The sequence below is a fragment of the Calcarisporiella thermophila genome (assembly GCF_041956535.1).
Source record: "Calcarisporiella thermophila strain CBS 279.70 unplaced genomic scaffold VTP21scaffold_4, whole genome shotgun sequence".
Lineage (NCBI taxonomy): Eukaryota > Fungi > Calcarisporiellomycota > Calcarisporiellomycetes > Calcarisporiellales > Calcarisporiellaceae > Calcarisporiella > Calcarisporiella thermophila.
The window spans coordinates 108,071-135,192 of NW_027192194.1; the positions used below are offsets into that span (position 1 = coordinate 108,071).

At 42.9% G+C, this 27,122-nt stretch overlaps 14 protein-coding genes and 1 non-coding gene across 15 annotated transcripts; 6 read left to right on the forward strand and 9 right to left on the reverse strand.

Annotated features, from left to right (window-relative positions):
- Positions 1 to 80: 80 nt before the first annotated feature.
- VTP21DRAFT_t41 lies at positions 81 to 153 on the reverse strand. The gene has a single exon. It is a non-coding gene; the product is annotated as a tRNA-Arg (tRNA).
- Positions 154 to 338: 185 nt separating this feature from the next.
- Positions 339 to 3,109, forward strand: VTP21DRAFT_8290 (uncharacterized protein; the record flags this gene model as incomplete). Its single annotated transcript, XM_069399124.1, has 11 exons — positions 339 to 489; positions 563 to 642; positions 733 to 837; positions 924 to 1,055; positions 1,128 to 1,248; positions 1,305 to 1,525; positions 1,592 to 1,715; positions 1,784 to 1,959; positions 2,032 to 2,122; positions 2,192 to 2,589; positions 2,669 to 3,109. The coding sequence occupies 11 exons, from the start codon at positions 339 to 341 to the stop codon at positions 3,107 to 3,109; spliced, it is 2,040 nt and encodes a 679-aa protein (XP_069254572.1).
- Positions 3,110 to 3,315: 206 nt separating this feature from the next.
- Positions 3,316 to 4,360, reverse strand: VTP21DRAFT_8291 (uncharacterized protein; the record flags this gene model as incomplete). Its single annotated transcript, XM_069399125.1, has 3 exons — positions 3,316 to 3,464; positions 3,534 to 3,926; positions 3,988 to 4,360. 3 exons carry the CDS (start codon positions 4,358 to 4,360, stop codon positions 3,316 to 3,318), a joined length of 915 nt encoding a protein of 304 aa, XP_069254573.1.
- A 538-nt stretch (positions 4,361 to 4,898) lies between these two features.
- On the reverse strand, positions 4,899 to 6,421 carry VTP21DRAFT_8292 (uncharacterized protein; the record flags this gene model as incomplete). Its single annotated transcript, XM_069399126.1, has 2 exons — positions 4,899 to 6,285; positions 6,348 to 6,421. 2 exons carry the CDS (start codon positions 6,419 to 6,421, stop codon positions 4,899 to 4,901), a joined length of 1,461 nt encoding a protein of 486 aa, XP_069254574.1.
- Positions 6,422 to 7,218: 797 nt separating this feature from the next.
- VTP21DRAFT_8293 (uncharacterized protein) lies at positions 7,219 to 7,986 on the reverse strand (the record flags this gene model as incomplete). Its single annotated transcript, XM_069399127.1, has 4 exons — positions 7,219 to 7,415; positions 7,485 to 7,625; positions 7,691 to 7,833; positions 7,898 to 7,986. 4 exons carry the CDS (start codon positions 7,984 to 7,986, stop codon positions 7,219 to 7,221), a joined length of 570 nt encoding a protein of 189 aa, XP_069254575.1.
- A 209-nt stretch (positions 7,987 to 8,195) lies between these two features.
- VTP21DRAFT_8294 (uncharacterized protein) lies at positions 8,196 to 9,809 on the forward strand (the record flags this gene model as incomplete). Its single annotated transcript, XM_069399128.1, has 4 exons — positions 8,196 to 9,008; positions 9,112 to 9,366; positions 9,453 to 9,510; positions 9,580 to 9,809. 4 exons carry the CDS (start codon positions 8,196 to 8,198, stop codon positions 9,807 to 9,809), a joined length of 1,356 nt encoding a protein of 451 aa, XP_069254576.1.
- A 540-nt stretch (positions 9,810 to 10,349) lies between these two features.
- On the reverse strand, positions 10,350 to 12,048 carry VTP21DRAFT_8295 (uncharacterized protein; the record flags this gene model as incomplete). Its single annotated transcript, XM_069399129.1, has 8 exons — positions 10,350 to 10,628; positions 10,695 to 10,898; positions 10,979 to 11,323; positions 11,384 to 11,425; positions 11,521 to 11,580; positions 11,655 to 11,831; positions 11,904 to 11,966; positions 12,028 to 12,048. The coding sequence occupies 8 exons, from the start codon at positions 12,046 to 12,048 to the stop codon at positions 10,350 to 10,352; spliced, it is 1,191 nt and encodes a 396-aa protein (XP_069254577.1).
- Positions 12,049 to 12,997: 949 nt separating this feature from the next.
- VTP21DRAFT_8296 (uncharacterized protein) lies at positions 12,998 to 16,100 on the forward strand (the record flags this gene model as incomplete). The annotated part of the gene is made up of 3 exons (XM_069399130.1): positions 12,998 to 13,552; positions 13,646 to 13,995; positions 14,090 to 16,100. 3 exons carry the CDS (start codon positions 12,998 to 13,000, stop codon positions 16,098 to 16,100), a joined length of 2,916 nt encoding a protein of 971 aa, XP_069254578.1.
- A 662-nt stretch (positions 16,101 to 16,762) lies between these two features.
- Positions 16,763 to 17,101, forward strand: VTP21DRAFT_8297 (uncharacterized protein; the record flags this gene model as incomplete). Its single annotated transcript, XM_069399131.1, has 1 exon — positions 16,763 to 17,101. One exon carries the CDS (start codon positions 16,763 to 16,765, stop codon positions 17,099 to 17,101), a length of 339 nt encoding a protein of 112 aa, XP_069254579.1.
- A 174-nt stretch (positions 17,102 to 17,275) lies between these two features.
- On the reverse strand, positions 17,276 to 17,677 carry VTP21DRAFT_8298 (uncharacterized protein; the record flags this gene model as incomplete). The annotated part of the gene is made up of 1 exon (XM_069399132.1): positions 17,276 to 17,677. One exon carries the CDS (start codon positions 17,675 to 17,677, stop codon positions 17,276 to 17,278), a length of 402 nt encoding a protein of 133 aa, XP_069254580.1.
- Positions 17,678 to 19,128: 1,451 nt separating this feature from the next.
- VTP21DRAFT_8299 (uncharacterized protein) lies at positions 19,129 to 20,230 on the reverse strand (the record flags this gene model as incomplete). Its single annotated transcript, XM_069399133.1, has 2 exons — positions 19,129 to 19,694; positions 20,158 to 20,230. The coding sequence occupies 2 exons, from the start codon at positions 20,228 to 20,230 to the stop codon at positions 19,129 to 19,131; spliced, it is 639 nt and encodes a 212-aa protein (XP_069254581.1).
- Positions 20,231 to 20,703: 473 nt separating this feature from the next.
- On the reverse strand, positions 20,704 to 22,929 carry VTP21DRAFT_8300 (uncharacterized protein; the record flags this gene model as incomplete). Its single annotated transcript, XM_069399136.1, has 8 exons — positions 20,704 to 20,851; positions 20,943 to 21,529; positions 21,640 to 21,937; positions 22,006 to 22,099; positions 22,161 to 22,471; positions 22,540 to 22,625; positions 22,699 to 22,775; positions 22,848 to 22,929. 8 exons carry the CDS (start codon positions 22,927 to 22,929, stop codon positions 20,704 to 20,706), a joined length of 1,683 nt encoding a protein of 560 aa, XP_069254582.1.
- Positions 22,930 to 23,305: 376 nt separating this feature from the next.
- Positions 23,306 to 24,133, forward strand: VTP21DRAFT_8301 (uncharacterized protein; the record flags this gene model as incomplete). The annotated part of the gene is made up of 1 exon (XM_069399137.1): positions 23,306 to 24,133. One exon carries the CDS (start codon positions 23,306 to 23,308, stop codon positions 24,131 to 24,133), a length of 828 nt encoding a protein of 275 aa, XP_069254583.1.
- Positions 24,134 to 24,641: 508 nt separating this feature from the next.
- VTP21DRAFT_8302 (uncharacterized protein) lies at positions 24,642 to 25,846 on the reverse strand (the record flags this gene model as incomplete). Its single annotated transcript, XM_069399138.1, has 4 exons — positions 24,642 to 24,863; positions 24,946 to 25,347; positions 25,409 to 25,489; positions 25,568 to 25,846. 4 exons carry the CDS (start codon positions 25,844 to 25,846, stop codon positions 24,642 to 24,644), a joined length of 984 nt encoding a protein of 327 aa, XP_069254584.1.
- Positions 25,847 to 26,341: 495 nt separating this feature from the next.
- VTP21DRAFT_8303 (uncharacterized protein) lies at positions 26,342 to 26,665 on the forward strand (the record flags this gene model as incomplete). The annotated part of the gene is made up of 2 exons (XM_069399139.1): positions 26,342 to 26,361; positions 26,407 to 26,665. The coding sequence occupies 2 exons, from the start codon at positions 26,342 to 26,344 to the stop codon at positions 26,663 to 26,665; spliced, it is 279 nt and encodes a 92-aa protein (XP_069254585.1).
- Positions 26,666 to 27,122: the final 457 nt, after the last annotated feature.

Here is a 27,122-nt window from a genome sequence, read left to right on the forward strand (position 1 = left end):
ATTGATTATGAATATAAAATAACAAAACACATTTAGAGATTGAAGGCATCTTATTTGAGCAGAAAAAAAAAGAGAAAAACCGAGCGTACCAGGGGTCGAACCTGGAATCTCCTGATTCGTAGTCAGGCGCCTTATCCATTTGGCCATACACCCTTAACTTACTTGAGCTTGAAAGTAAAGTTAGAATTTGGTAAAAATATTGAAATAAAATAAGGCAGTCACAAATCTTTATAATTTCTGCTCTTTTATATATTTCATTTTCTACATCGTCCCTTGATTATTTATTCCTGTTTTTCTCGAATAGATGTGCAATTTTCTAGTCTTTATTTATTGCATTAATGTCCGCGCTTGACGAAACACAGCATTCTTCGAATGCAGATGAATTCGATATGGATTTTGAGGAGATTCCCATGATCGACGATACAACGGCCGATGAACTGGAGGCGACAGCACGAGCACTCCTTACGCGTGAACAGAATGTTGTTGAACGTGTGTTTTTATTAACTTTAACTTACCGCATAAATTTGAAGTATACTAATTGAATGATTCATCTAACTGATAGTAGATGCAAATAATTTGATAAATGGAACGACTAATGGGAAGCTAAAAAGCGAAGATCTAAAGAATGACGAAACAATGAAGGTAAGGGGTATAATGATTTCCATAAAGTCTTTTTTTTTGGATACTTTAAAACCAATCGTTGCTAAATTCTCGTGTTTTTTATTGCTTCAGTTAAAAGAAGAGCTGGGGCGATTAAAAAGTGAGCAGCAAAGAATTCAAAATGAACTGTACACTAAAGAAGGAGAGATAACGATTATTCGCAATAATATGGTCAAAGTAAGTTTGTTCGTCCTTTAGATAAAGTCGCGCTGTTTTGTGTATGATGTTTACGACGTGTTTTCAAAATTTTTCCTTGTTAATAGGTTGAGAGAGAAAAGGAATTTCTTCGTATATCACTGAATGAGGCACTCCAAAAAGCACAAAGTGATCAAAAGGCATTACAAGAGGAATTTAAGAAGGAATTGGATTCATATGGAACCCGTTTGCAATTTATGGTGCGTGTACCATTAACATTTTACTTTATCAAGCGATCTAGTATATTTTGAATTGCAATCTATTTCCTCTAGACACAAGAGTTAGTCTCAGCAAAATGGAATTCCGAAAAACAAGTTGAGAAACTTGGATCACAAACCATAGCTGTTGGGAGAAGTCCCTCAAAAACAGGCTTAAATAAGGGTCCATCCAAAGGTGAATGCAACCCCGCTTGGATTTTTTTTTTTTTGATACTAATTTAGCTCTTTTAGATCAATTTCTTTCCGAATCAGATTTCATCATGCCTCCCCTCTTATCCAAGAAAATGAAATCCGTAGGTATAATGACAGAAAGTAACCTACAGAGTGAGTCTACAGACATGAATGTGGATCAGAACGTAATCGCTTCACCTTCGCGCCCTAGTAAAAAAGAGAAAACAAATATAAAATCAAGGGTTAAACGTCCGTTACCAATGAAGGACGAGAAATTGGAGGTGAGAAATACCGATAAGACCAGGTTTTGTAAGTGATGTGCCAATAATGCCTTTATTGAATTGCAGTTGTTACAAACTCTTTTTTTGTCGACGGCTCGCAAGGATCAAAGACAAACTCATCGCTGCTCTAACGAGAGATCCCTCCATGCATTGATCCATGACAACATGGCTGCAAACTTCAACCCCACAGGTAAACCCTTAAGCCGTCCTTTCTTACACCAGTGTACATGTATTTGATGCTCTTATATCATGGAAAAGCAGAACAATCCTCACAGGCCTCTCAAACAAATTACCGACTACGCTTTCAAGCACTCTCTACGGAACTTTTCGAATGCATATTGGCAGCAGTTCGCACACTAGATGTTGAGACAGCTGCTTTAGAACTGGTGCGGGTGATGCACCGGTTTGTGGATTTATCCCTTGAATCAAAATGTGTAAGTTATTATAGTTCCCCATATATCTGCTAGAATAACCAGTTTATTGTTTACTTCGGTTTCTCCTCTAAGCTTGGCCCAGCCATTCATGCTGTTTCTATTACAAGAGCACTGGTTGAACGATATAAAGCATGTCAAAAATATATCTTATCCAATTCATATGGTAAGATTTCATTTAATATCTTCTTTTTTTTTTTAATATCAGTTTGCTAACAATTTCTTCGCTCATAAGCCAGCGATTTCTTTTCCAAACATTTTGACCTTCTGAAACAATGCACAAACTCACCTACCCATTCTCCTCCAGAAGCTGGTTTAAATTTGATAGTCAACACTTTGGGAATTTTTCGGGCTCTAATATGGATATACAATCGCGAAATATTCCTGCGGTTTCGTCCGTTGTTTGTAGAGCGAATATTTGAAAAATTGGTCGTGCAGGGCGGGGAAATAGCAATTGAAAGTTTGGGTTTCCTCGCGAGCTTAGTTCAGGATAAGGAATTCTTTGAATATCTGGGGCCGGCGAATAGCGAAGGCAGAAAGAGTGCCCACGGTGAAGAGCAGGAAGAGGAAGAAATAAATTTAGGGGATACATTGGCAAGAATGTTGAATGATACCACTGAAATGACTATTCAGGTAAGCATAATACTTAAAATTTTCGTGTGCCATTTTGATTTCATAATAACATTTTTATGATGGAATATTTTTATGATAGTCATATCGCTTGAAACGAGGAATCATTGAAGTCTTTTCAGTGGCATGCTCATATCACGAACAAGCCATAGCCTACTTTGCGTGCCAAAGTCAGACCGTGACTTGCATCGCCACCATGCTTGAGAATCTGCTTGACCATATTCCGGAAGAAGCCCGCTGCTCCAAGCTATGCCTCATGCTCATTACCGACTCTATCAACCTGTTGCATCTCCTCTTTCGTGGCCACCTTGATCTCCTTCGATCGCAAACCGACCCGGTGACAACTCAACAAACGCTTATCGTTGTGTTGACCAGATTAGCTGCGGCAGCCGAGATTGAAGAGGCGATAGGATTGGAAGAGAACGTCAGCGAAAAGGCACGAGATATTCTTGAAACCATTTTGACTCCCGAACAGGAGGATACGATTGCCTTATTACGACAGGATTCAGGACAGGATAGTTAGATTGCCTCTTTTTTGTATGTATATTTGTCTAGTGCTTCTCTTTTATTTTCCGCTCCACATATTTCTGTATTTATTTTCACATTAATCACATTATTTGCAACGTTGAAAATCTCTGGTCAAAATTCCCATTTCTAAAAGTACTCGAATGTTTACAACAAAAACAACCAACAATATGTGCAGGCTCCAAGTAGAAACTGCTTCCACTTTCAAAACTCTTCGCACTCTACCTCAAGCCCACACACAGAACACACTTGTTTCGAAACACCGTTGACGGTTACATTTGCGCCAAATTGATGCTCATGCTTCTCATCCTGGCGCTTTTCCCATGCGCTGGTAAAAGTGCGTTTTCTTAAATCTATTGATACAAATTTGCGGATTCAGTCTCCAACTTCAATTGTCGCAAATCGAATTGCGATCAACATACCCTTCAGTTTGTCTCGAAAGACTTTTTCCTTTTTCCGCTTCTTTTCTCCTTGCCGCCGCTCCCACTCGGCATCAAGCGCTTCTGCAGACCCCCACCTCCGAAATGCATAGGCTTCCACTTGCTCCCGCACAAATAGCATCATGTTATTCCAAGTCGATTTACGTGGGTTCGGCCGTTCCCATCGGGGTAACAACTCGGGATCACGGAGTTCACCATCAGTAAGGAGGTAATCTTCCTTCGCTTCCGTCTTAGTAATTAAAGAGTATTTTTCTGGGTAGGCTTCCCGACACTTTGGGCAGATAGGAAGATTAAATTGTTTAAGGTAATTATAGTCGAGTTCAACAGATCCACATTCTTTACATTTAGGATTTTCTTCCGGGTTCAAACTTATTGCTAAAATATCGAAGACTGAATTAGTGTGGAACCGATAATTATGAGAAAAGAGGAGTATTACGTGGATCAAATTCAGGTTCTGGAGGCTCCCATTTTCTTTTCTTTCCTTCGCCCTCTTCTTCTTCCGCAATAAATCCACCACGAGTGTCGTGCATAGTCGACAAATCATATTCAAAGTATTTAGCGAATTTCTTCATGGGCTTCAGCTTGGATTCTTCATTTGGTTGGTTATCTTGTGTGGGCTGTTCGGATTGCTTCTTAGAACGTAGTTTAGCAAGAGCACGAACGCGATTTTGCTCGATACGATCAAGCTGCTCTGGAGTGAGCGTCGACTGTGATCCAGAGGAAGGAAGAGATTGGGGTAAATCTGCATTCGATTGAATTGAAGAGGATGTATCCTTAGATATCGGTGTGAGATTATTAGAAGATTCCATCTGTGTATTAGAATTACAATTGAATACAACAGTTTTGCATTTTTTCAGTCACACCAACGAATAAAGGTTGAACTGACATATAAATTGTCACCCAAACAAGGAAAATCAGAATTTCAGGAGGGGAACAATCAGATACTTGCGGAAAGTTACGCTTCGATGGTCAGTGGGGTGAATCCAATGTATATTGCTCCCAAATTAGTACAACTGATCGAGCTTGATTCTCGAAAGGGTAGATCATCAGATGCATTTGAAGAAGTTGTAAACACCCAACTAGTGCGGCTATATGAGAATATCCCGCTAACTTCCAAAGAGACAACTACGCGATAATCGGATATACGAAAAAAAAAATTTTTTTTGCTTGTGTAAATACAGGGATCCTTTTTTATTAAGAGTATAATCAAACATTTCTTGAACTACAAAACATAGAAACCATGCTACATAAAAGGGCTTTGGGAACAAAAACTCTCCAGTTTATTGCTCTATTTTCCTTGTCGAAATGTTGAGTACAATTATCCCGCAACACACTGATAAAACCAGTTTATTGATTTATTACAAAAATAGCTGCACCACTTCCAGGTTTTGTCGCAAAAATGACATCCTCCAATTCAGAGTCTGTCATAAATGGGAATTTCTTAGAGTAGTACTGTTGCTTTACCTCGCGTATAAAATCCTCAACTCTTTCTTCGCGGACAAGTGATACAGTACACCCTCCCCAGCCAGCCCCCGTCAATCGCGAGCCACTAGCGCCAGCATTGCGGCATATCTGCGTCAATTCATCGATCTCGTTGCAGGAACAGTTGTACAAATCTCTACAGGACTCCTGAGATGCGTTCATTAAGGCCCCTAATTCATAGAACGGATCGGCACTGTCCAAACACACATCCCGAAATTGTAGGACTCGTAATGCCTCTGAAAAGACGTGTTTCGCACGCTTGTAGAGTTGAAATTTATCACAGCGCACTGGGAACCGAGTCATGTATTTTGAAACCATTAAGGCCTCATCCATTCCAATCAATTGTGCCAGCTCTTGTTGGGTGTAGCCCTCTTGCTTCACGAAGTGTCTCTCTACTAAATCGAGCATCATAGCTAAGCGCTCTTGCATGCTCAACTCCGATCTCCCGGCAAAATAGGTATCCAGAACCTCTCGGTAAGTTTCTTTATCCGCTATTCCAAGAGCTTTTGAAAGAGCTAAAGCTCCTATCTTAGTCTCCACTACCCTTAGGTTATAGTTTGTGGGTGCAGTAACGTGCTTGTCGGCCTGAACTAGTGTATTTGCTACAACAAACACTAGCTTAGGATCTGAAAGTGCTACAGGCTTGGGCAGTAGAGTGGGCCAAAACTCAATATGCACAGCATGTCCGCGCTCTGCAAAAACAGAGGCGGACTGATCCATACCACCAGAATTTACGCCAACGTTGCGTTCTCCGACAATGGCAAGTTCGGTGAGCTCTTTCTTGGTCAATGTGCCATTATTGGCACGTAGGGTTGCAACGGCTGCAGCACACACAAAAGCAGCAGAGCTGGAAACACCCGCTCCAGTTGGCACAGTGCCGTGTACCAACATGTACATACCACGAGGTTTATCGAGCTTCAGCTTTTCAAGGATCGCTTTATATCCACATTTGAAATAATTTGACCACTCTAACACCGTTGCATCAATACTGACTATGCTTTCTTTTCCTTCAAAATCAAATTCTCTAGCGGGAAATCTAGTATCCATGTTGGCAATTCGCACACGAGAATCAGTCGTCGTGGTAGCGACAGCTATGAGTAAATCACGCTCGATCGCCATTGGCAATACTCCAAAGTTGGAGTAGTCGATATGCTCGCCAATGAGATTCACTCTCCCTGGAGAGCGAGCAATAAACTCTGGATCCAGAGAATAGAGATCCTTGAAGGCTTGACGTAAGGATTCGTAGCGAACACTAAATGGTATACAACTAAGTCATGTTGAATACATAAAAGAATGAAAAAGACGCGTTTTTACCCTTGCTGTAAAAGATGAGTACTATAAATTCCATCAAGGGAATCAAAAATGGGGATATAGTTTTCGTTATTCATTACTTGGTTGGTCCTTTGTGTGATGGGAAAAGAGAAGGAAATCTGGCAATAATAGGTGCTTTGAAATTAAGGGAATGCATATGATCTGTGGCCACACTTTTTGGAAAATTCCAAAATTATGCAACGCCATTTTAGGAAAATTAGGATCAATCACAATAGTCAAAATCATTGTTTATGTTAGCATTCATACATACGCTTAGAGATTGCATTTCTAGTTAATATTTTGCACGTGGATAGGGTGGTTATAACCTTTATGAGCCAAAGAAAGCAAATAGATTGGTGAGATTTCGAACGCTTTACCATTTTAAAATGATCTTAAATGATATACTTTGCTTTGGGCCGTTAAAAAACTTCTCTAAAGGATAATGGAATTTGAAAGGGCAAACCCGCTTTTATTCCCAATCCTTTTAATTGCCAAACTGTATGCTGCTATATAAACGTTTAGATAAATGATAATATTTTCCCCACTAAAAGTGAAAAGAGTCTAATATACTGCCTCATTATACTAAGGATAAAATGTAGAAAACATAAATGGGAACTCAATGCAACTCCCATGGCAGAGTCCGTATCTGTTTGTTTACTATTCAATTTGTTCTATGTTCCCTTTTGCCAAACATCCCATTGAAGAGGTGAAATGCTTGGGGTTTAAAACATGGAACAATAAGGGCAATGGTTATAGTTAAAAAAAAAGCAAATAGGTGAAACGAAAAATATCATAAAAAGCAAATAGTACATTATATATATGTTCAAGGAAACTTGTACAAGACAAAATAGTACGAAAACATGTAACAATTATTCTACCTAATCGGTTCGTAATCATACCCAGGAGGACCAAACAAGACGCTTAGTGCTAGCCCTACACTACAGAATAGCGATAGGCACCACCCAATAGTTGCTAGTATAAAGCTCATGCCATAACGTGTGCCAAAATAAAATGTGTTGCTCGAGTTATAGAGATTGGCAATAAGGGACATCGAAAGTGCACCAAAAAGAGCTAAAAATGTGCAAATTAAGTATGGGTTGGAACCAGTTAACTAACCGATATATATGTTTATATAACTACCGTTGAGAAGAAATAGGCCAACGGCAGATCTCCATCCCTTCTCCATACTCCTTCTTCCTCCACACATTATGCCGATAAGTGAAATCCAGGTAAACGATGCAATTATAGCAGCTGTCACAAGAGAGTAGCCTGCTAGTTGCCCTGTTAATATTGGTGGATGATAAGCCTAAATCGACTAATGGGGAATTTATACATATCCGGCATACATTTCTCACAGAAATTTTCCTCTTCACAATCACCAGCGGATTGCAAAGGAAATCTCCGACATTCGCCCGTTAGTTGCGAACATTTCTCAAAAAGCCCATAATGAGTCTCCATTCGGAAAGGCTTAGGTGGGGTAAAGATCAGCCTAATGTCAAGAGAGCAGAAATTAAAAGCTGAAAAGTAAATATTTTCTCTTATCCATTAGCTACCAATCTGGAGTCAAAAGTCCATAAAATGTAAAGGCTAAACTTATGGTGAACACAAATGTGGTAGACAAATATTCAATTACGCGAGGCATAGTTGTATTGATGGTAATTGTCTGTAAATGAGAGCTAGAAGTATATGCAGAAAAGTCAAGCTTAGGCGTCATCAATGGAGCCAAGACTATCCTCGATATTCATCTGCATTCCGGTATATATATAGGCTCATCTTCTGCGCCACAAAATTCATGTCGCTGGCCTGAGCACAAGGTTGAGCCTGCAGCAGGTTTAGGTTCTTCCCATACACATGTCGACTAATCCGCCCCTAGAAGCAAGCAAGAAACGCCAAAAAACGGACGAGAGTAGTAGCGGCGGTGAATTCAGTAGTACTGACTCTCTAAAATGTATTCCTCCCAATACCGATTCCGATCATTCCTTCGATTCTCCCTTCGAAAAACCCCTCTCTCTACGCATGCCCTACGTTGATAATAGCTTCACCGATCCGTACGCATGTCCAGCGCCGTGGGACTCAGGTGACGAACGAAAAAGGAGCATATCATCAAAATCTTCCGTCCATCGTTCTGCAAATCCTTCTGCAGATACTATGTTTGATTTCTCACCTTTGGATCCCTCTTCCTCGATATCTCACTTGACGTCCATGCACAACTCCATAACAAACAACTCACATCTTCCCGATTTCTCTATACCCAATTCTGCCTCCTCTACTCCAAGATCCACGACCATTAATACTACAGCCACCATGATGGGTGCCCCTTCTACTCCAGTTCGTTCCTATCATGATATGCGTTTGACTCCTGAGCGGCAAATGAGTCTTGACGGCGATGCGAGCAGCGAGAGTTTGTCGGAGAAAGAACTTAGTAGCGGTGGAGGAATCATCAGCCCGCGAACAAGGCACAGACGTCATAAGCTGACTGCACGGCATCACTACACAAGCAACTTGAGGTCGAGGACCCCTCAGCAAGGGGAGAGCAACTTGGTGGGAAGATGTACAAGTGGAGGAGAATCACCGCGCGAACTTAGACATTTGACAAGCACATCACCGCGCATTATTGGAGGAGGTGTTATCCACCGGAGTGTGGTCCGACGATCTAGCCTATTGGTAAGAATTCCCAATGACCCTATACCCTATCATCGAAAATATATTCTCCTCGAAGAAACTTTTTAACGAACATTCTCCTAACGACTATTGTTATATTTGGTAGCCAAAGGCCAAAAATTTTCAGCGTATCCTTTCACAACTAGAAGACGAATCCAAGCCACTAGAGTTTGAAATAAAACAAGAGCGTGAATTGGTGCACATGCTTAAGGGAGACGAGGCGGGGATGGATGAAGATATCAATCATAATAATGAGGACAATAAGGGAGCTGTTGTACCTAGTTCGCTCCTGTGGACGAAGTTCCGAGATGGAGAAAATAAGGAAGTAGGACCTAAGTCAAACCCTGAGGCTGAACTGAGTGTAAGTGATTCTCAAGAAATAATGAAAATATTTTTTCTTTTTCGATGGGACTGGGTCGGAATATTAACTGTTTCTTGACCCAATAGGATTCTATGTCATCGCCCACACTCTCTGGACTCGTTTCATCCAAATTTAAACGAAAAGGTAAGCTTATTTCCACTGTCTAGATAGTGAGCATGTCAATAACCGAGATTTGCCTGATACGTCAATTAGCGTCAGAGGACCGATTTGATTTTTACTTCGGCATGAAACGTCGAGCCGTTTCACCAAGTCTTGGGAGCCCGATCCTTTCTGGAATGCCTAGTCCAACTACCAATTCATTATATGCTTCGTCGCCTACGAATCGGTCATCAAGTGGTAATGGGAGTTCTTCTACCGGAAAGAAAACTTCTCTGTTTAGTATGCAGGATGCAAGTGGGAGCTTTAGCAGGATGAAGTTGTAGTATAATAGACTTACTTTATAGTTTCTAATTCAAAACATGTACATAACCTTACGAAGCATTTGATTTTTACCTGGCCCGCCTTATCTTTTCTGCCTGTTAGATTTAATATAGTCATTTCTCTGCTTGATTCGATTTACTTATTGGAAAAAAAAAAATAGATATTTCCATAATTCGAAAAACAAAAAAACTGCTATTAAAATGTGATTGAAGATTTTTCACCAAGTTATAAGTCACTTTCCATTATTGATGTAAGACCAAAATACTATTTTTCGCCGGTATTTGCTTACAAATACAATATCTCTTGATAATTTGATTGCTTTGGGGAAATAGAATTAGAAGTAGTGCAATACCCAACATAAATAAACCCAAATTTAAGCGAGTGGTGATAATTATAGTATCCGCAGTTGTAAGAAAAGTACCCAAAATAGAATTGAATAGTTATGTGCCCTATTTGACAGCAAGCCTATCACAATATAAAATTTTAGTTGTTTTTCACTTATATGTGATAAGTGAAAAACAACTCAAATAAAGGCATTGCAATTAAAGTGAGGCGCGGCGATCCTGGGAGACGGAATAGTAATGTCCCATGTCAGAATATTGCACTAGAGAAGCTAGTTCCGTTGGAGGAGGCGCTGCCATCGCCTGAGATCGAGATTTGGATAGATTAGGCACGTTGAATGACTCGAAATTGAAAGTGCTAAAATCGTGCGGGTAATATTGGCACTCGAAGTGGTTGACAGGGAGTTTCACCAATATTTGTTGGTTGTAATGAAGTGTCTCTGGATATGGGTGGCACAAGGGAACAGACATAGGATAGTTCTATTTTATAAATATAATTTAATCAATGGAATAGCATCGCTACCAAATAAACACGACGCCGCTCACCCTGTAGCAAGGGCTGCTATAATGGTAATTCAGTTGTAACTCTTTTTCTGATGAATAGGACTGAGATTGATATGGCACATTCGAATAGGGGGAACATTGCAGGCACTCATGATACGGATCCGACGAAAATAACTGATCCCGTGACTGATCTGACTCTGCACTTAAGAAATGGGTTGATATCTGCCTCTCATTGTGCAGTTGGTGCTATTGATAACAAGGACAATAAGGAAGAATTAGAAATTTGAAGTTATATAAGTTGAATACACTAAAAATAAGATAATGACACAGGATCTCGTCTCCGTTTCCCCCTTTGGTATCCATGTCGTATGATCAAATGGGTTCGAAGTGAAAGGGACGGCAGAAACTAGTGAAATTGGCGGTTCAAACGCCGCCGTCAGGAGATACTCTTTTTGATTCTCTTTGAGGTCTGGCTCTGAGCCCATAATCATTTGGCTAGTTGAAGCCGGATTTAAACTAGACCGCTCTATCTTATCTATGTCGCTGTCTTCCATTTGCGATTTCTCTCCCGCTTGTAGATGTCTTTGTTCGAGCTTTTCATGACTTGTTACCATGCCAAGATTTCTCTCTCTCGCGTGGTTGGATAGGTCGCTACATAGCATGGATTGCTCCTGCCCATCACTACATGTTAGTTTCAGCTATACATTCGAAAGCCCTTTTTTTCTTATTACCTTTTCAATTCGTTTATCATGCTTGGGCTTTGAATCGAAGGGCTGGAATGTTTTCGATATAAAAATTGGAAAATAGTTAAAATTGGCTTTAGCCATTCAAATAAAATGAACCATTTAAACAACGAGAGAAAATATACGTTGAGGTCGCTCAATCTGCGTTCGTCCTGTGTATTTCGAAAAATAGGCAATTGATCCAGCTATTTATTGGTATAAGAAATTGGCGCAGACATTAAAAGAAAGATAGAAGGACTAGCTGTTAAGGATATATCACCTTTACAAATCCGTTTATCTCAATAGGCTCTTCCTTATTCTGTGCACCGTTATCCCCGGGAAAATATATCACCTTATTTTGTTGCTGTGTGATACTGGAGATACTTGGTGTAAAGGGCGATCTCATTTGAGAGTACTCTTGAGAGAAGATCGAAGCTTCCTCTGAAATCGTGTGTTTCTGGTTTCATTATTTGGAGAAAATTGGAAGAAATGATTCAATGATATAGGATAAATTTAAGCATCCACCTACCCTGTACTCGTAACGCTCCCTGATGAACCTATCTCTATCTTCGTCGGCCATTCGATAATAGGGCTAATAAATTGTTTGAGGGCTTACCATCTCTATTATTCCATATATTGAAGGGATTGCTCACCTGCTTTTCCTGATCAGACATTGAATTCCAAATTTCCGCGAGCCTTTTCCATCCACCACCTTTCCTCCCACAATGCCAATAGAAATGGATTGATGAAGAATTCTGAAAATGTTTTAAAATGAGTTTACCTTTGCTGCCAGCTTTATGATCTGAAATACTCTTATGATGTTGCTTGATGAAAAAGGAATATGCTGAGATAGCACGTTTAGGCCCCTCCTTTTTCGCTCTACATTTATTTGACTTTGTCATGCTGATCAATGAGCTCGATTATAAGAGCGAAAAAGCTCCTCCCCTGAGTGACTTTGATATTTTAAGAGATGTCCTAAATTTGCTTGACTGGTGGCAAAAACGACGCGTTTGAGTTGGGAATCTTGCAACTCTGAGAATATCATGATCAAATATTTAATTAAAGCAGGTGTAATTTGTCCCAATTGGGGTGAATCGGATTAATGTGCATTTAACGCGTATTTTCTTAAATGGAAAAGTAGCTCAAATTTTTGTTTTCTTTGATGCTTATCTCCCTCTTGGAAATTTCTGATTTCGAGATTTTGATAGGTGAGAGGTTTATTCTGTCCCTTCAGCTCCAGCAATTATCAGCTCCGGCGCATCAGCCCCAAATATAAAAGTAAAGATCGGTTTCTCTGATTCTATAGCTTTGGCTCCTGGCTCACGGCTGGAATAAATACATTCCAATCTTTCAAACATATGTGATTTGAATAGCAATAAATCATTTAAAAGTCCTAGCGACTTCATCTTACTACATTTGTTGGTGTTTGAAATCTTCGGTAAGACGAGGAGAGTCATGAGTAGACGACGTCTGTGGGAATGGCACTGATTTGTCTGCGCCACCGAGATTTCTCACTCGTTTCACTCGATTCTATTTTTGCCTTTTATTCTTCAAGAGGAGAGACGGTGGAAAATCTTTTGTTTTAAATACACTCCCCGCTGGCTGCGAAATAATCATCTCAGGATGCCCACGCTTCCCTTTCTAACGCAGCGTCGTTCACGAACCAACCTAACCCCGGAGCCACAGCCGACAAATCCTACATCTTCGCCGCAAATGCCGACACGTCGTATTCCATCCGAGCCGCATTCTCTTGCGCAGCGTGAGAGGCCATTCTCCATGGCAACGGATCACTTTCCTTCCCCGACGCAACGACCCTTGAATCGGTCTCTTTCGAATGTACCCTCTCATCGAATGACTGTAGATTTTCAGTCACAGATGCCTCAAAATTCCCCTCCAATGCATACCCATTTTCAAGGCAGGCAGCCGCCCTCTGGTTTGAGAATATCAACCATTCAACCCGATACAATGCTACAAGCATCTCCCGTAGCTATGTCTGCGCCCGTTGACTTTAGTGGGCAAGGTGGCATGGGATCGGTTCGAAGCTTGCCGTCGATGATTCACAGCCCGGTAATGCAGAAAATGGACGAAGTAGTGGTGCAGATGCAAGTCTCGCAGGCTGTGATGGATGCTAGCGGATTTGAGATTTTACCGATGGAAGAAGTTGAAGAGTTGAAAAAGGTATTAATTGTGTGCTCAAGATATTGACGCCAATTTAGCGGTAATTAATCTTGATATTATTAATATTAATTCTTGCGCGTTATTTTCTATTAGGATTATACAATGCTGTCATCGCGGACAGCTGCTCTTACAAATCAACTCTCCATTGAAAACAAAATTCGCGAAGCTGCTGTTTCACTCACACAATTGCATGCCAACAATCGTAAACTTCTTAAGCAGGCTAACGAACAACTAGCAGCAGCTAACCGTAAGGTTGAGCAAGTAACGACAGAGTTAGCGCGTCTAAGCCAGAGAGAAGTAGAGGTTGAACGCAAATTGATGCAACACGCAGCGGGCGTGTTAAGTATGGGCGTTAGACGACTGGAAGAGCAGGTGCGATCGGGTGGATTTTCGGGGAGCCCAGCCGGTGCAGGGTTTATGGATGCAGGAGTTCAACAAGACACGTAAGTGATTATTTATTTTTGCAATTCTCTTTCGATTTTTTTTCTGTTGCTCCCTCGCTAAACTCTCTATGCCCTAAACATTCTTATTTTTTAGGAATGACTTGAAACAGAAAATTAAATACCTTAACAATCTGATTGTTCATCTCCAATCAAGCGTCACTGAATCTCAGCAACTGCTCAAGACGCGCGACCACGAAATCGAAGATCTAAAGATGCAGCTCAAATACTCACACGATCCTGGCTCGGACGAAAAAGAGCGCCTTATTGCTGAATTGCGTGCCGAATTAGAAGATGTTAGCTCCCAGCTAGATATGTTACATCGAGGGGACACGGATAAAGAGGATGAAGAGCTCAAAATGGAGAATAGCTCACGACTGATGGAGCTTCAGTCGACGCTGACCCTCTTGGAGTCCGACCTATCGGGCGCACATAACCGTATCCACGAACTAGAAGAAGAATTGGCCCGAGAGCGTGACAAAGCGACAATAGCGGCTGCACAGGCCCCCACCGAGGACACCAAGTTTGAAATCGAACGAGTGCAAGCTGAGGCGGAGTTCGAGCGTCGGCAGCGAACCGAGTTGCAGAGCCGTATTCTAGATCTAGAGAGAGAGTTGGCTTCAGCGCGCAGAGAGCAGCATCCTGCTGCAGCTCTCAGAGACAGCTCCGGAGTCGATATTGAGGCTCTTCGCACACGCCTCTTTGACGCTGAAGAGGAGCGAGATATGCTGAGCAATCAGTACCACAGCATGTCCGACACACTCCGCTCGCTGTACGCCGAGCTCCCCGATAATCCGGCCGAAAATAGTATTAATGGAGAGGATTCCTTCAACATGGACGCGCTGGTGAGCCGCATCAGGCGACAGGTCGAAGAAAACCACCGTCTGATGGATCGGGTGATGGAGCTGCACTCGAGTGCTGAGGAAGTTGAAGAGAAACAACAGCGCATGCGGCAAGAGCACGAGCATCTGAAGGCGCAGCTTGAGCGACAGCAGTCTGAACACACTGCCATCCTGGCATCACGCGTCGCTGAACTGGACGCGACAAAGAATCAAGTCACCGGCTTGGAGACACGTCTGTCACAGTTGCAAGGGGAACTTAACACCTCTCGGCAGAAGGAGAAGGAAATGTCGGCAGAAATGGAGAAGTTGCGTGAAGAAATGGCACAGGTGGATAGGGAACGACACCAATTGCAAGAGGCACTTGCTGGCGCTGCGGCACAGATGTCGGAAGGGGAGTCTGCGCTTGAGCAGCGTTTTGCAGAGTTGGAGAGAGGCTTACGCGCCCAAATCAGCGACAGGGAGAGAGATATTAAGCAGTACGAGACCGAGCTGGAGGAGGCGCGCCGGCAGCTCACCGAAAAGAGTGAGGAGTGTGAGAGATTGCGGGATCAAACTCAAGAACTGGAAGTCGCTGTGGCAGAGAAATCTCGCACACTGGAGGAACTCCAAGACCAGTCGGCTCGATTGCACGAGGAGCTGGAGGACACCAAGCGTCAGCATCAAGAACTTAGCGATGAACACGCCGCCGCGATTGCCACCGCCTCTGCCTCCGGCATCGCAAAGACACAACAGGACTTGGCCCAGGCGCATAAACAAATTGCCCAGCTGAAAGAGGAGATTGAGGGTCTGCGTCAGGATCTATCCGTGGAGCAGGACCAGCAGAAGACGCTTCGCTCCACCCTCCAGGTGGCACAGAGGGAGTTTTCGGCACGAGAACAGATACTGGAGAAGCGGTCTGAGACGCTGCGTGAGGAACTTGACTGCGTGCAGAGAGAATTTGATCGCCTGATGAGCAAATTGACCGACTTCGACGAGGAGCGGGACGAGCTAGAAGACCAGGTCCGTCACCTCAAGGTCAAGGTGAGAGAACTGGAGACACAGCTGAACGAGGAACGCGTGAAGCGGGTTCCATCCGGAGATGGGCAGGCCGAGGCGAAAAAGCTGATGGAGGAGTTGCGGCGGGAGTATTCGGCGGCCCTTGAGCGAGAAGCAGAGGAAAAGCAGAAACTAGAGCTGGCACTACGACAGGCCAAACGCCAGCGGGAAATGAGTATGCTGACGGATAAGGAGACCAAGGGGGTACAAACCACGTTTATTAGTGGATAGTGATGATGCACTCTTTTTCCCCTTCTAGCCATTGATATTTGTTTTTTCTTTCTCCATTCATATATTTTTCATTTTAATAATAATACTCATTTTTTTTTCCTTTTAGCTTTTTGAAAAGTTATGTAAAATGTTATATTTTTTGATTATTTCCTCTACTTCTTTTCGTGATATTTTTGTTCCTACTTGCCTCTCATTATTATTAATATATATTTGTCGAACAGATTAGTTTTTTTTTTTTGGAAGAAAACGGAAGCATTGAAAATATTATTCTTTATTATCTCTCCTGATCGCCTATTCAAACAATTGAATTTGAACAACCCCAAAATCAACTGGGTTCACAAGGCTGTTTTTAACACAAGATACGGTTAATACGAGTTATTGGGTTTGTCATTCGGTTTGCGCTAACCTACACTTGTTAAGATTCGGTAAAAAGCTTTTGATGATGAGAAGAATGCGTTATAAAAGTATTCGAGAATTATTTCTCTAGCCTAACGAATTTTTGAAGATATATAAGTAATTGCAGATACATCTGAAACTCAGATGCTCCAATGTCTGCTCAGGCTTGGAATTTCCCATATTCAATTTATGATATAATAGAATTTAACAATTTTAATATTTTTCTCTTAAACTTTATAGAGATAAAATTCTTTAAAGTTCTTGACATGCTAAAGTTAATTGTTCTGTTCTCTGCTCTAACAACCTCGGTTAGCGCCTTTTTGGTCACTTGGGCCACCGGTGGCTGCGTTCTTATTGATTATGGCAAGTGCTTGAACATAGTCGCAGATACACGAGATATAATAGCCTCCGAAGATTCGGCAGGCGGATTCAGCTGTTCAACAGATGATAATGGTAACGGCAGTGTCCTTTGTCGGATAAAGAAAGAAACTAAACTTTCGTGTTCCGACCTTCAAAATCGCTGCACCAAATACGGTGGAACCTGGAAACCCAATATGTGCCGCTCTACTAGGAAAGCTCTTCTAGTAAAGCGCGACCGATGTTGAATAAGAAGTAGTGGTAATGTGTACTACGATTTCAATATAAAGGCCTTTTTAGAGACTTAATAAACTATCGCAAGGGGTCAATCCGCTGTCCTCAGTAATTGAGCTCATGGCAAATATTTCCAATCCATAGTAAACCATATACTGAAGATGTATTAGTAGATTTGCGTTGAGCAGCTAATTGGTGCAGTGCATCTCTGCATCTGGAATCATAAAGCTGAGGGCTCTTATAATGAGAGGATTTATTTCATTTCCATGTAGATAAATATAGTTATGATAACTATGCTTCAGGCTCGACACAGTAAATGTAGCCATGTCGTTTAATGCCTTTGAAATCGCAAATTTACTTTCCTTGTACCGTTTGCGTCCAGTTGAACCATGTGGCACGGTCTCGCAGAGTTGATTGTCGACTCTAACTAGGGCAACGCAGGTGTCTCCTTCGATCGTCTTTTTTCGTATAAATCCTTCAGGGTAGCTACAGCGCCAGTACCAAAGCTCGTAAGCTTGTACGGTGATGGCCATTGCGATGCCAACCAAGACAACAAGGTTGCTCTTCAGAAACATGTTGTATCTAAACATTTAAATCTTAATATATTTTGTATACTAAGCGAGAGAGTTATAAGTAGCTGCTGGTGGAGGTTATTGTGTGGACAAGGACGAGGTGCTTATAGAAGATGTAAAGTCTTTGTTTTGTCTCGCTTCACTTAATAGTGTATTTTATCCACCGAAATCCAACTCTACCTATTATGTGCATTGAACACCTGGCTGGAACGTGAGTATGATCATATTAAACTGTGCTCGGGATTAGTTTGATCCCCAGGCAATTAATGGCATTGGCTAATGAAAATCCAACTCTCTTTCTATGCGTAGAGTTGTAGACGCGCTCCTTTCCAATCGTTTCATTCTCCTCTTCACTATGGTCGAAAAGGAATGAATCAGCTGCCGATATCGGTGGATGAATGATAGGAAGCTTCTATAATACTCTTGTTCCTCAGCATTATCTGGCCCATCCTCCTCCTCCTCTCCAATACATATTCTATGCTCTCCTGCGCTCTCTCCTTCAACTTCAATCATTCAATCGAAACAGATAAAAAAACGTTTAAATATAGTACTCAGAAGGTGAATGCCTCTCGGCCAAATACGAGAGGTGGACTAATAGAGTAAAGGTTTGGGATTACAAAGTGCCTACATGAACCCGTAGTTTTTGAATAGGGTGTGTCTGTCCATTAGTTTAAAGCATGGTTAGTGCTTGGGGGAAGGGAGCATCAAATTGGTTCGAAACACTACGCACCTTTCTCTGCGAAAAAACGATATCCCTGCTTCCTTACTTCTGACCTGGCCAACATGGAAGAGTACTTTGGTTTACGAGATATCGTGCTCTCACTCCTTTTGATAATGTGCAAGAACAAGCTAGTAGGATAGCAATAATGGCAAAATAAGGAAAAGCTTATTCCCATACCCCTTTGTTTGTTTTACTTCTTGGTATATTCCCCCCAAAATTGATAAGCTACATCCCTTAATCCATATACATTCAATCCCTTCGATAATTTCTCCTCATCTCCCCTAGTTCACACTTCCTTATCCATATACCCCTGGTAGAGCCCCTAAAATGAAGGCATTTGGATGAATATCAGTAGACTTCATAGCTGTCAAAAGGCCACAATAAAGTATGTAAATATCTGGTCCAATCAACCTCGTGCTCCTCTCTGATTCTTCTTGGAATCTTCTTAAGATGTGGTCTACCTTTGTAACAGTTCAGCAACTGTTAGAAATACGATCCCTTAGGATATAAGAAAAGAATCCAAAGAAACAAAACTGTATGACTGAACTGGATTGTAATTTATAAGTAAATAAAAGAAACGAGTATAATATATTTGTTTCTTTTAATTGCTTTCTCTATTTATATATATAAAGGCAAAGTGTTAACGAAGGTTGTATATAAATTGGTCGGAGCTTGGTCGCGTTACCACTTTATTAACCCAGCCAAGGATTAATCAATTCTGAATTTAGAAATTCAAAAATTTCTAAATTCACAAGCACTTCTCTCTCTTAGCTTGGCGTCTACAGTCAGAATCCATGGGAGAGTTCATTGGGCAACACACTCCACCTGCATAGCACCATTCCCCGGATTTGCAGTCGCTGTCATTAGTGCAACAACCGTTCCATCTCTCTGAACATATTCCATCTTTACACCATGTTTCGCACTCGAAGTTCGAGGTGCAATTCCCGCCAACTGGAGCGTAGACACGATCGCCACATTTACCGGAGTTACAGACGAGCGCCCCCTCGCATTCAAGAGTCTCCTTACACGCTTCGCCCTTCTTGCGTTTTCCGGTGCACTTTTTGTCATAGCATTGCAAATCACTCAAGCAATCCGAGCTTGTCTCACACGCCCCGCCATATTTGCGCTTGCACTGAGGGAGACTATTGCCACCGCGATTCGTGTCGTCGCAAGATAAATCTGGGCCGCAATCATAGTTATCCTCGCAGATATAGTTCAGCTTCCCAGTCCCATAATTAAGCGCGTAACAAAATATTCCATCACAAGCGTCGCCCTTATCACATCCAGGCATACACTTGCCTCTGCGAACCAAATCTTCAACACATTCCCCACGTATGCAAACTGCGGACCCACTACAATCCGCCGTAGCTTTGCACCTTTCTATACAAACCCCCTTTTCACAAACAGCAGACCCACGGCAATCCGCCTTAGCTTTGCACTTTTCTATACAAAACCCCTTTTTACAAACAGCAGACTCACGGCAATCCTTCGAGGTGTTACACGCATAGCCCAAGTGGAATGACGCGATAAGAGCAAAAGCAAAAACGCAATAAACTCTCATTTTATCTGATGATTGTGCCAGGCTTTTATCTATTGGTGAAATAGACGAGAAAGTACTTGAAATACGGCGATAAGTAGGTGTTGGTGGACGTTATTGCGCGACTCCGTAAGGAAGACGGGCTAAATAGAGTGCGTAGCTTGTGCTTTGTCTTGGCTTATTGAATAAGCTATTCTATCCACTGAAACTCAAATTCCACCTAATTTGTGCATTGAATACCTGGCTGGACCGAGAGTATGGTCAGATCAAACCGTAACCGGGGTTTAGTTTGATCCCAGGTAGTTAACACCATTAGCCAATGAAATATATTGAATAAATTGGATAAAAAAAAACTACAAACATCGGCATCTTGCTCTCTTTATTTCGATTCAAATGCGACACAAAAAAAATTCTAAATGCTCTCTTTCCAGAAGTGATGGCATGAAATTCGATTAAATCTTGTCTATTTGTATTGATTTTCAACGCGATCCAAAAGCGAAACGCAAAATACAAAAAACGTGAATAATTTTACTCGAATAGTCAGAAAGGAGGAAAACAAAAACCTGGCGATGCATGATTGAAAACCTTACTGGATAATCCCAATATCGCATTTTTTTTTCTATTGCTGTCGTGATCGATTATTCAATGTATTATTAGATTTTCTAAAATGATAGGTATTATCTGAAGATGATGCAAACATAATAAGAAGTAATGATAAAGTGAACTAGGAAAATTATGGAAATGAAAATAATACGAAGTAGGCAAGGGAGATACACAACACGAGTGCTAAAGATTAACGATTCTCCCTCTGTACTCTTCAATGTTGTCATGGGTCAGCAAGATTAGGTCGCGCTTGGTCAGCGGCTGTTTTGTCATCGGGCACGTATTCTTCGTAGCGCCTTCGGTTGTCAAGCAGCGAATCCAGGTATCATATCTACAACGAGGGATCGAGGCATCCAAGAGGAAAATGTAGAAAAAAATCATGGATGAAAAACGGAAAAAAATAAAAAATCCAAGAACATTACCCCATCACATGCCCATATTTACACATGGCAGGCTTTTCAACCACATCCAGCGTGATTGGGTCGATGAACTCAGGCAGCGGGTTTTCGTCCCAGACGATCTCTTCCTCCTGCTTTCCAGGTTGCTCTCTCTCCTGCACAGCTTCGAAATCACTGGCTGCCAACGGGATATTCGCCATTTTGGTGGTGGCGCGGGTCCGAGTACGTTTGGAGGTGGCCCAACTTCGAATGACAAACTCGCCCGAGTCGTCGCCAAACTCCTCGTCCTCGGAGACGTCGTCATCGTCAGAAGAATCGCGCCGATCCCATCCCCGCTTTCTCCTCTTCGCTTTCGATTTCGCTCCCTGAGTGGTGTTTCGTGTTCTCGTCTGCCTCGTTGTAGTGGCCACCGCGGCAGAAGCGGCAGCGGAAGATGAAGTGTAGGGCGTTGCCGTGCCGTGCTTACGATGCGTACGAAATACCTTTTCTTCTTTACCAGTGGTAGGGTTCTTGGACGAGAAAAGATAGTGCGCCTTTCCGCGCTCATCAAGCACATAGTTGGGGTCTTTAACACGGCCACTCTCTACAAGCAAGCGGTAGAAATTCGAACACTAACCAAGCATTATTGAATCAGAAGCGAGTGATGTATGGGTGATGGTATTCTGCATAAGCAATTGGATCTCTTTCTGCTTCAAAGGAAATAAGGGAACGACTGCCATACCTGATATCCAACACGACCCGGTATCCCCATTGCAAAAATCCCCCACTGCCCATTCGCCCCTATCTCAGCCAGTCGCTTGAAAAAAATTCGCTCCTCCTCCGGAGTCCACTGCCCTTTTCGCTGAACTTCTCCGGGAGCATTGAACCTGTAATAGTACGAGTTTGGATTCTTGTCGCGTTGGTCCCACGCTCGGATACGGGCCTGGGACCAACCCTCAAAGGCTTTTTGCGGATCTTTCGAGTTGCGTGCTTGCAAAATCGCATCATCAAGAGCAAGTCGACTAGACATCCGATATTGGCTACCGAGGAATAAGTTCCTGATGAGTAATTTTTCGATATCACGAATTTTCTTTTTTCTTTTTTCTACTTTTTCACGGTTTCAGCTGTGGTTTTCTTAAGTGTCTCGGATCGCTTTCTTAATAGAAGCTGGTACGCCTCGCGCTGCTCATTTGTCATTCCACCTAGCGCCATGCCAATAAGCACCTCCAAAATAGGTCACAATTGCACTTACTGATCACTTACTACTCTCCTTCTCCGTGAAACGCGTTGCAATGCCTCGTCGTACCTCTGCTAAATACCCCCATCCTGTAAACTTCACGATGGCCTCCTCTTCATCGCCGTCGCACTCCTCCAACACATAATCCATCTCCTCCTCAACGAGATAGTCGAACATGGCTTTGATTTTGCGATATTTACGCTGCTTTTCGCGCTGCTCGAAAGCCTGGAACTTGCGCTGCTGTAGGGCAATTCGCTTCTGAATGATCTCATGGTCCTGTTCGTTGAGATCGGCATGGAAGACGCGCTCCTTTCGAATCGTTTCGATCTCCTCTTCTCTACGGTTGAAAAGGAATGTATCAGCTGCGGATATCGATGGATGAACGATAGGAAACCACTATAATACTCTTGCTCTTCAGCAATATCCGGCTTGTCCTCCTCTTCCTCCAGAACATCTTCCATGTTCTCCTGCGCTCTCTCCCTTAATTTCAACTATTCAACCGAAACAGAGATAAAAAAAAGTCTAAAACAGTACTCAGAAGGTGAAGAGCTCTCGGCTAAATACCAGAAGTGGACTAATGGGGTAAATGTTTGGAATTACAAGGTGCCTCCATGAGCCCGTAATTTTTGAAGAGGGTGCGTCTGTCCAATAATATAAGGTGTTATCAGTGTTCAGGGGAGGGGAGCATCAAATTGGTTTGAAACTCTACGCACTTTTCTCTGTAAAAAAACGCGATGCCTGCTTCCTTACTTCTGACCCGGTCAACATGGAAGAGTACCTTAGTTTATGAGACATTGTGTTCTCACTCCTTTTGATGATGAGCAAGAACAAGCTAGTAGGATAGCGATAGTGGCAAAATAAGGAAAACCTGTCGGAATTAGAGTTTGTAACCTAACCTACACCGGTATCCGATTGACAGAAATCAAGGGATCAGCGGAGAAAAAAAAAACGTGGTCCTTGTTCTTATTCCCGTACTCCTTTGTTTGTTTTACTTCTTGGTATATTCCCCCCCAAAAATTTGAAAAGCTACATCCTTTAAATCCATATACCTTCAATCCCTTCGATAATTTCTCCTCATCGCCCCTAGTTTCGCCCTCCCTAATCCATTTACCTCCTCAAAATACCCTATGTTTTCGTTTCACTCCCTCATCCTATTAATAATACCGTATTGATGCCCGCCAATATCACCAATACGTCATTACCCCCATCCCGCACTACCACCAAACATCTCAAACCCTGCAAGTCCACCGGCGATCTCGCGGCATACCGCCATGTAATCGCTCAATTGACCGCCAATGCGCCTAAACCTTACGGGACGATTCCACCACTTAAAAAGCGCAAAAAGAAGAAAGCCAAGGATGAAGACGCCCATCGTCAAGTGCAGTTGGACGGCATCACTGCGCCGCTTGCGGTTTCCATCCCCCCCGGCACAGACACCAACGATGAAGACACAAGGTCATCGCCACCAACTCCTCCCAAGTCCAAACGATTGCAGGTGGATGATGTGATTAATGTCGCGCCATTTGACATCACATGTGTCCCTGGTACTACAGCCCCGCTAAGCATCAAGCTGAAATCCATCAGTCTCTTCAGTCATTTTTTTGCACCCCCGCTGGATATGCTGTCTTCTCGCCCCCCGACTCCTGCCAATGGCTGCAAAATGAAAGTCCTTGACACCGCACAAGCGTTGATCACGCGACTTGAGGATGCCCGAAATATCCTGCGCAAGCACTTCCCGGATCGCCTTATCGGGCCTGAGCTGAAGCATCCCACCGCACGCCCACTTCAACGCCTGCTCTGCTACGATCCCTCGGTGCGTGATGTTAGATCCAATCCGAATTTTTTGCGAATGATGGCAGGGGAGCTGAATATGATCCGGGCCCACAAGTTGGCATCCCCCCTCCGACCGCGAGCCTTGCTCCCCAAACGGCGCGATGGATACTGCAAGGGTAGGCCGTCCAAACGAAGAGAGGCCATTATATTTGATGATGAGCCATGATTCATACCTGCCTTCACTACGTCTCTACTACCACTTGAGATCCATCGAGCTTGTGTTTTGTGATATACAGCAATATTGTGTTTGAATTTTTTATATACCCTTGATTGTTTTTTTTTTACGTTTCGTGTTTAGTTTCTTCTTCTTGTTTTCACAGTTTTCCTTTCTTCTTCTTAACCAAAATTTTTCTTAGGTTGCTTTGCAGGGAACCCGCTATTTATAGGCGAGATATCCATACTTCTTAGCCTAGTTCGCCATTGATACTCCAGATGGCCCTGATTTTTCTTGAGCACCCTGCACGCAACTTATGTTTTATAGATGCATATATACACACTTTTAAAAATATTTTCTTTCTATCTTGTCACAAGGGTTGCTTTCTTGTGGTTTTGTATATTTTTGAATGGATGCCCGCTTTTCCTTTATTTTTTGGAAAGGTCGATTTCACTATAAATAGAAAAGATATCTTTTCATTACACCTCTTCTCCTGCGATTATACCAGTACAAAAAAAAATTAAGATTTCGAGATCAACTCGCGCGAATTAGGATATACTGCATAGACATAGGTGTGCACCTTTCCATCCTGTTCTTCGTAGTCGACTATTTCCAAGCCAGACAAATGGCCTCCATAGTAGGAGGAGATTCCCGTGTCAATCAACACATATGCCCCGTTGCAGCGGGAAAGAATCCGGCCGGTCTCGTATTGAGCGGTGTGGCCGGACACGATTCTTGAAACCTATCAAGAGATGCGGGCGTGAGTAAGAAGTCGAGAAGCAAGGAGCCAGAGCTGATGGTCAAGTCGTGGCTGAAAAACTCACCTTGAATCCCTCGAGAGTCTTCTTGACGTTGTCGCACACCTCCTTTTCATTCTTTCCCTGCGCGTGCCCTCGATACCACAGAGGACCTTTGTCATGCAAAACTGGGTCTTTATACTTTTGGTCATCGGTAGGGTCCATCACTGATGCGCTCACTCTCTTGTTGACCTCATCCAAGCCCACACTGGCCCACATCGGGTGCATGTCCCCATGCGAGAAGAGAGTCGAATGTGCAATAGTGGTGGCGTTGTAGCGAGGAGAGAGCTGATTGTGAATAAACCCTCCAGGTAGCCAAGCCTTCTTCCGGGCCTCAACCCCCCCAAAGGTATCAATTTCTTTTTGGAGGACATAACGCCAGTCGCCGTGGAAGTTCATCAACTCATGATTGCCATAAAGATTGATAACCTAACCATGAAATGTTGTAAATTCGGGAAAAAACAACGACATAATGAGGTAATAAAATTACCTGTCCTCCAGCATCGCGGGCTTGCTTATAGAGCGAATCAAACATTTTGTAAAGCTTGATCGTGTCGATCCCTCTGTCTACCTGAAATAACCACATATAAAGGAAAGAGCTATCAATTGGAGTGAAAACCAATGGAATTGGAGCGGCAATATTCCTTACAATATCTCCAGTCTGCACCAGGACGGTCTTTCCTCCGGTCCACTTGACATCCTCGGTACCAGCTGGATCCGCAACCCCCAGGATTCCAAGCACTTTGACGGCATTGGCGTAATCTCCATGAATGTCGCCGACCGCAACAAGCCTGCGCTTCCATTGCGATGGGACGGGGGCGGGATCGGCTGTTTGGAGGACATCGACAAGCGGGATGTGAGCATAGATTAGAAGAAAAGCAAGAAGCGGGAGAAGGAGGCTTCTTGGTAAGGAGGGGATGGAGGCCATTTTGCAGGTCAGTGTGAGATTGCGCTAGGAGAGAGCAGGAGTTTATATCTCCTGAAGTATGGTGGTGGTCCAAGTGTAATGCTAAATTTACTATCTAGCACGAGAATGAGCCCCATTACATAATTGGCTCGTTTAGGTTGATTGTCTAGAGGCAAGATCGGATCGCCAATCAGGAATTACCTCCTGTGAAAATGGGGGTGAGGCAAATGCTCGGTACTTAACTCTGGACCCAAACCAAAGGCCGGATAGCCTTGAATGCGGCCGACTTGGACACGCACCCACTGGCGCTCGATCTGCCGAAAACTTGGCCGAACAAAATCCAAATCTCAAGTTCCTTTTCTAAAGCCTTAGACAATTAGGATCTCATTTCCTCTCCTCTCTCAAAGACAAATTAACACTGATTCCTCCCCCCTTTCATATGCTCAACTCCGCATGGTGTCACTGAGAGCCTACTCAGAGTAGTTGGGATATTAAGCTTCAAACCTATAATGCTCCATGCTCCATCAACGCGGGATGTAGGCTCCAATAAAGGCGGGTCTAAAGAAACAACTAACCTCTAGCCCTTCTCCTGCACCCTCAGGCGACTACAAGCTGGCCAGCCAGATCGCACGCATACTTCGAAACTCAAGAGAAGCTTACTCAATTCCGAATTCCCTGGTGGAAAAGCTGCTCAAACTCCTGATCTTTCCTCCCCGGACCATGTCGTTATGTAAGGATTTAGAGTTGAGCCAGCAAAGCGTCATGAACGACAGGGAACACGAATGGGGAAGTGCGATGGTTATCCCAGATGTATCACTTATTCTAGATTCGTTCGGATAACGGATGCACGCAGTGGGTGCGCCCAGCGTCCTGGTCAAGATTCCTAGCCACGTCGATGCGCGACGAGCTCGCACATTGGTTCCCAGGAACTCTATTTTCAATGGAGGATCGAGACTTTTAGCTCGGCCAATTCATTGGCGTGTTACTAATACTGAAAGGAACTAGCAAACAACTCTGGGGGATAAAATTTATTAGCATTGTTTTCGAAGAGTTAATTTTCGGCCAATGCCCCCTTTTTTGCTATATCGGATACAAAATCTGCTTACGGCGATGTGTGGCAGTGTGGGAGTGCCGGATTAAGGCGCCCGTCTAGACTTGAGTGGAAAGGGATGGGTATCGTTGCTCGAGCTTTTCTTTTATCTTGTAGGAGACTTTCGCTCGATGATTCAACAGGGTTATTCTTATGTTTGAAAAGCTATTGGGGAAATATCGAGAGAATTAATAGAGCGTAGGTCCC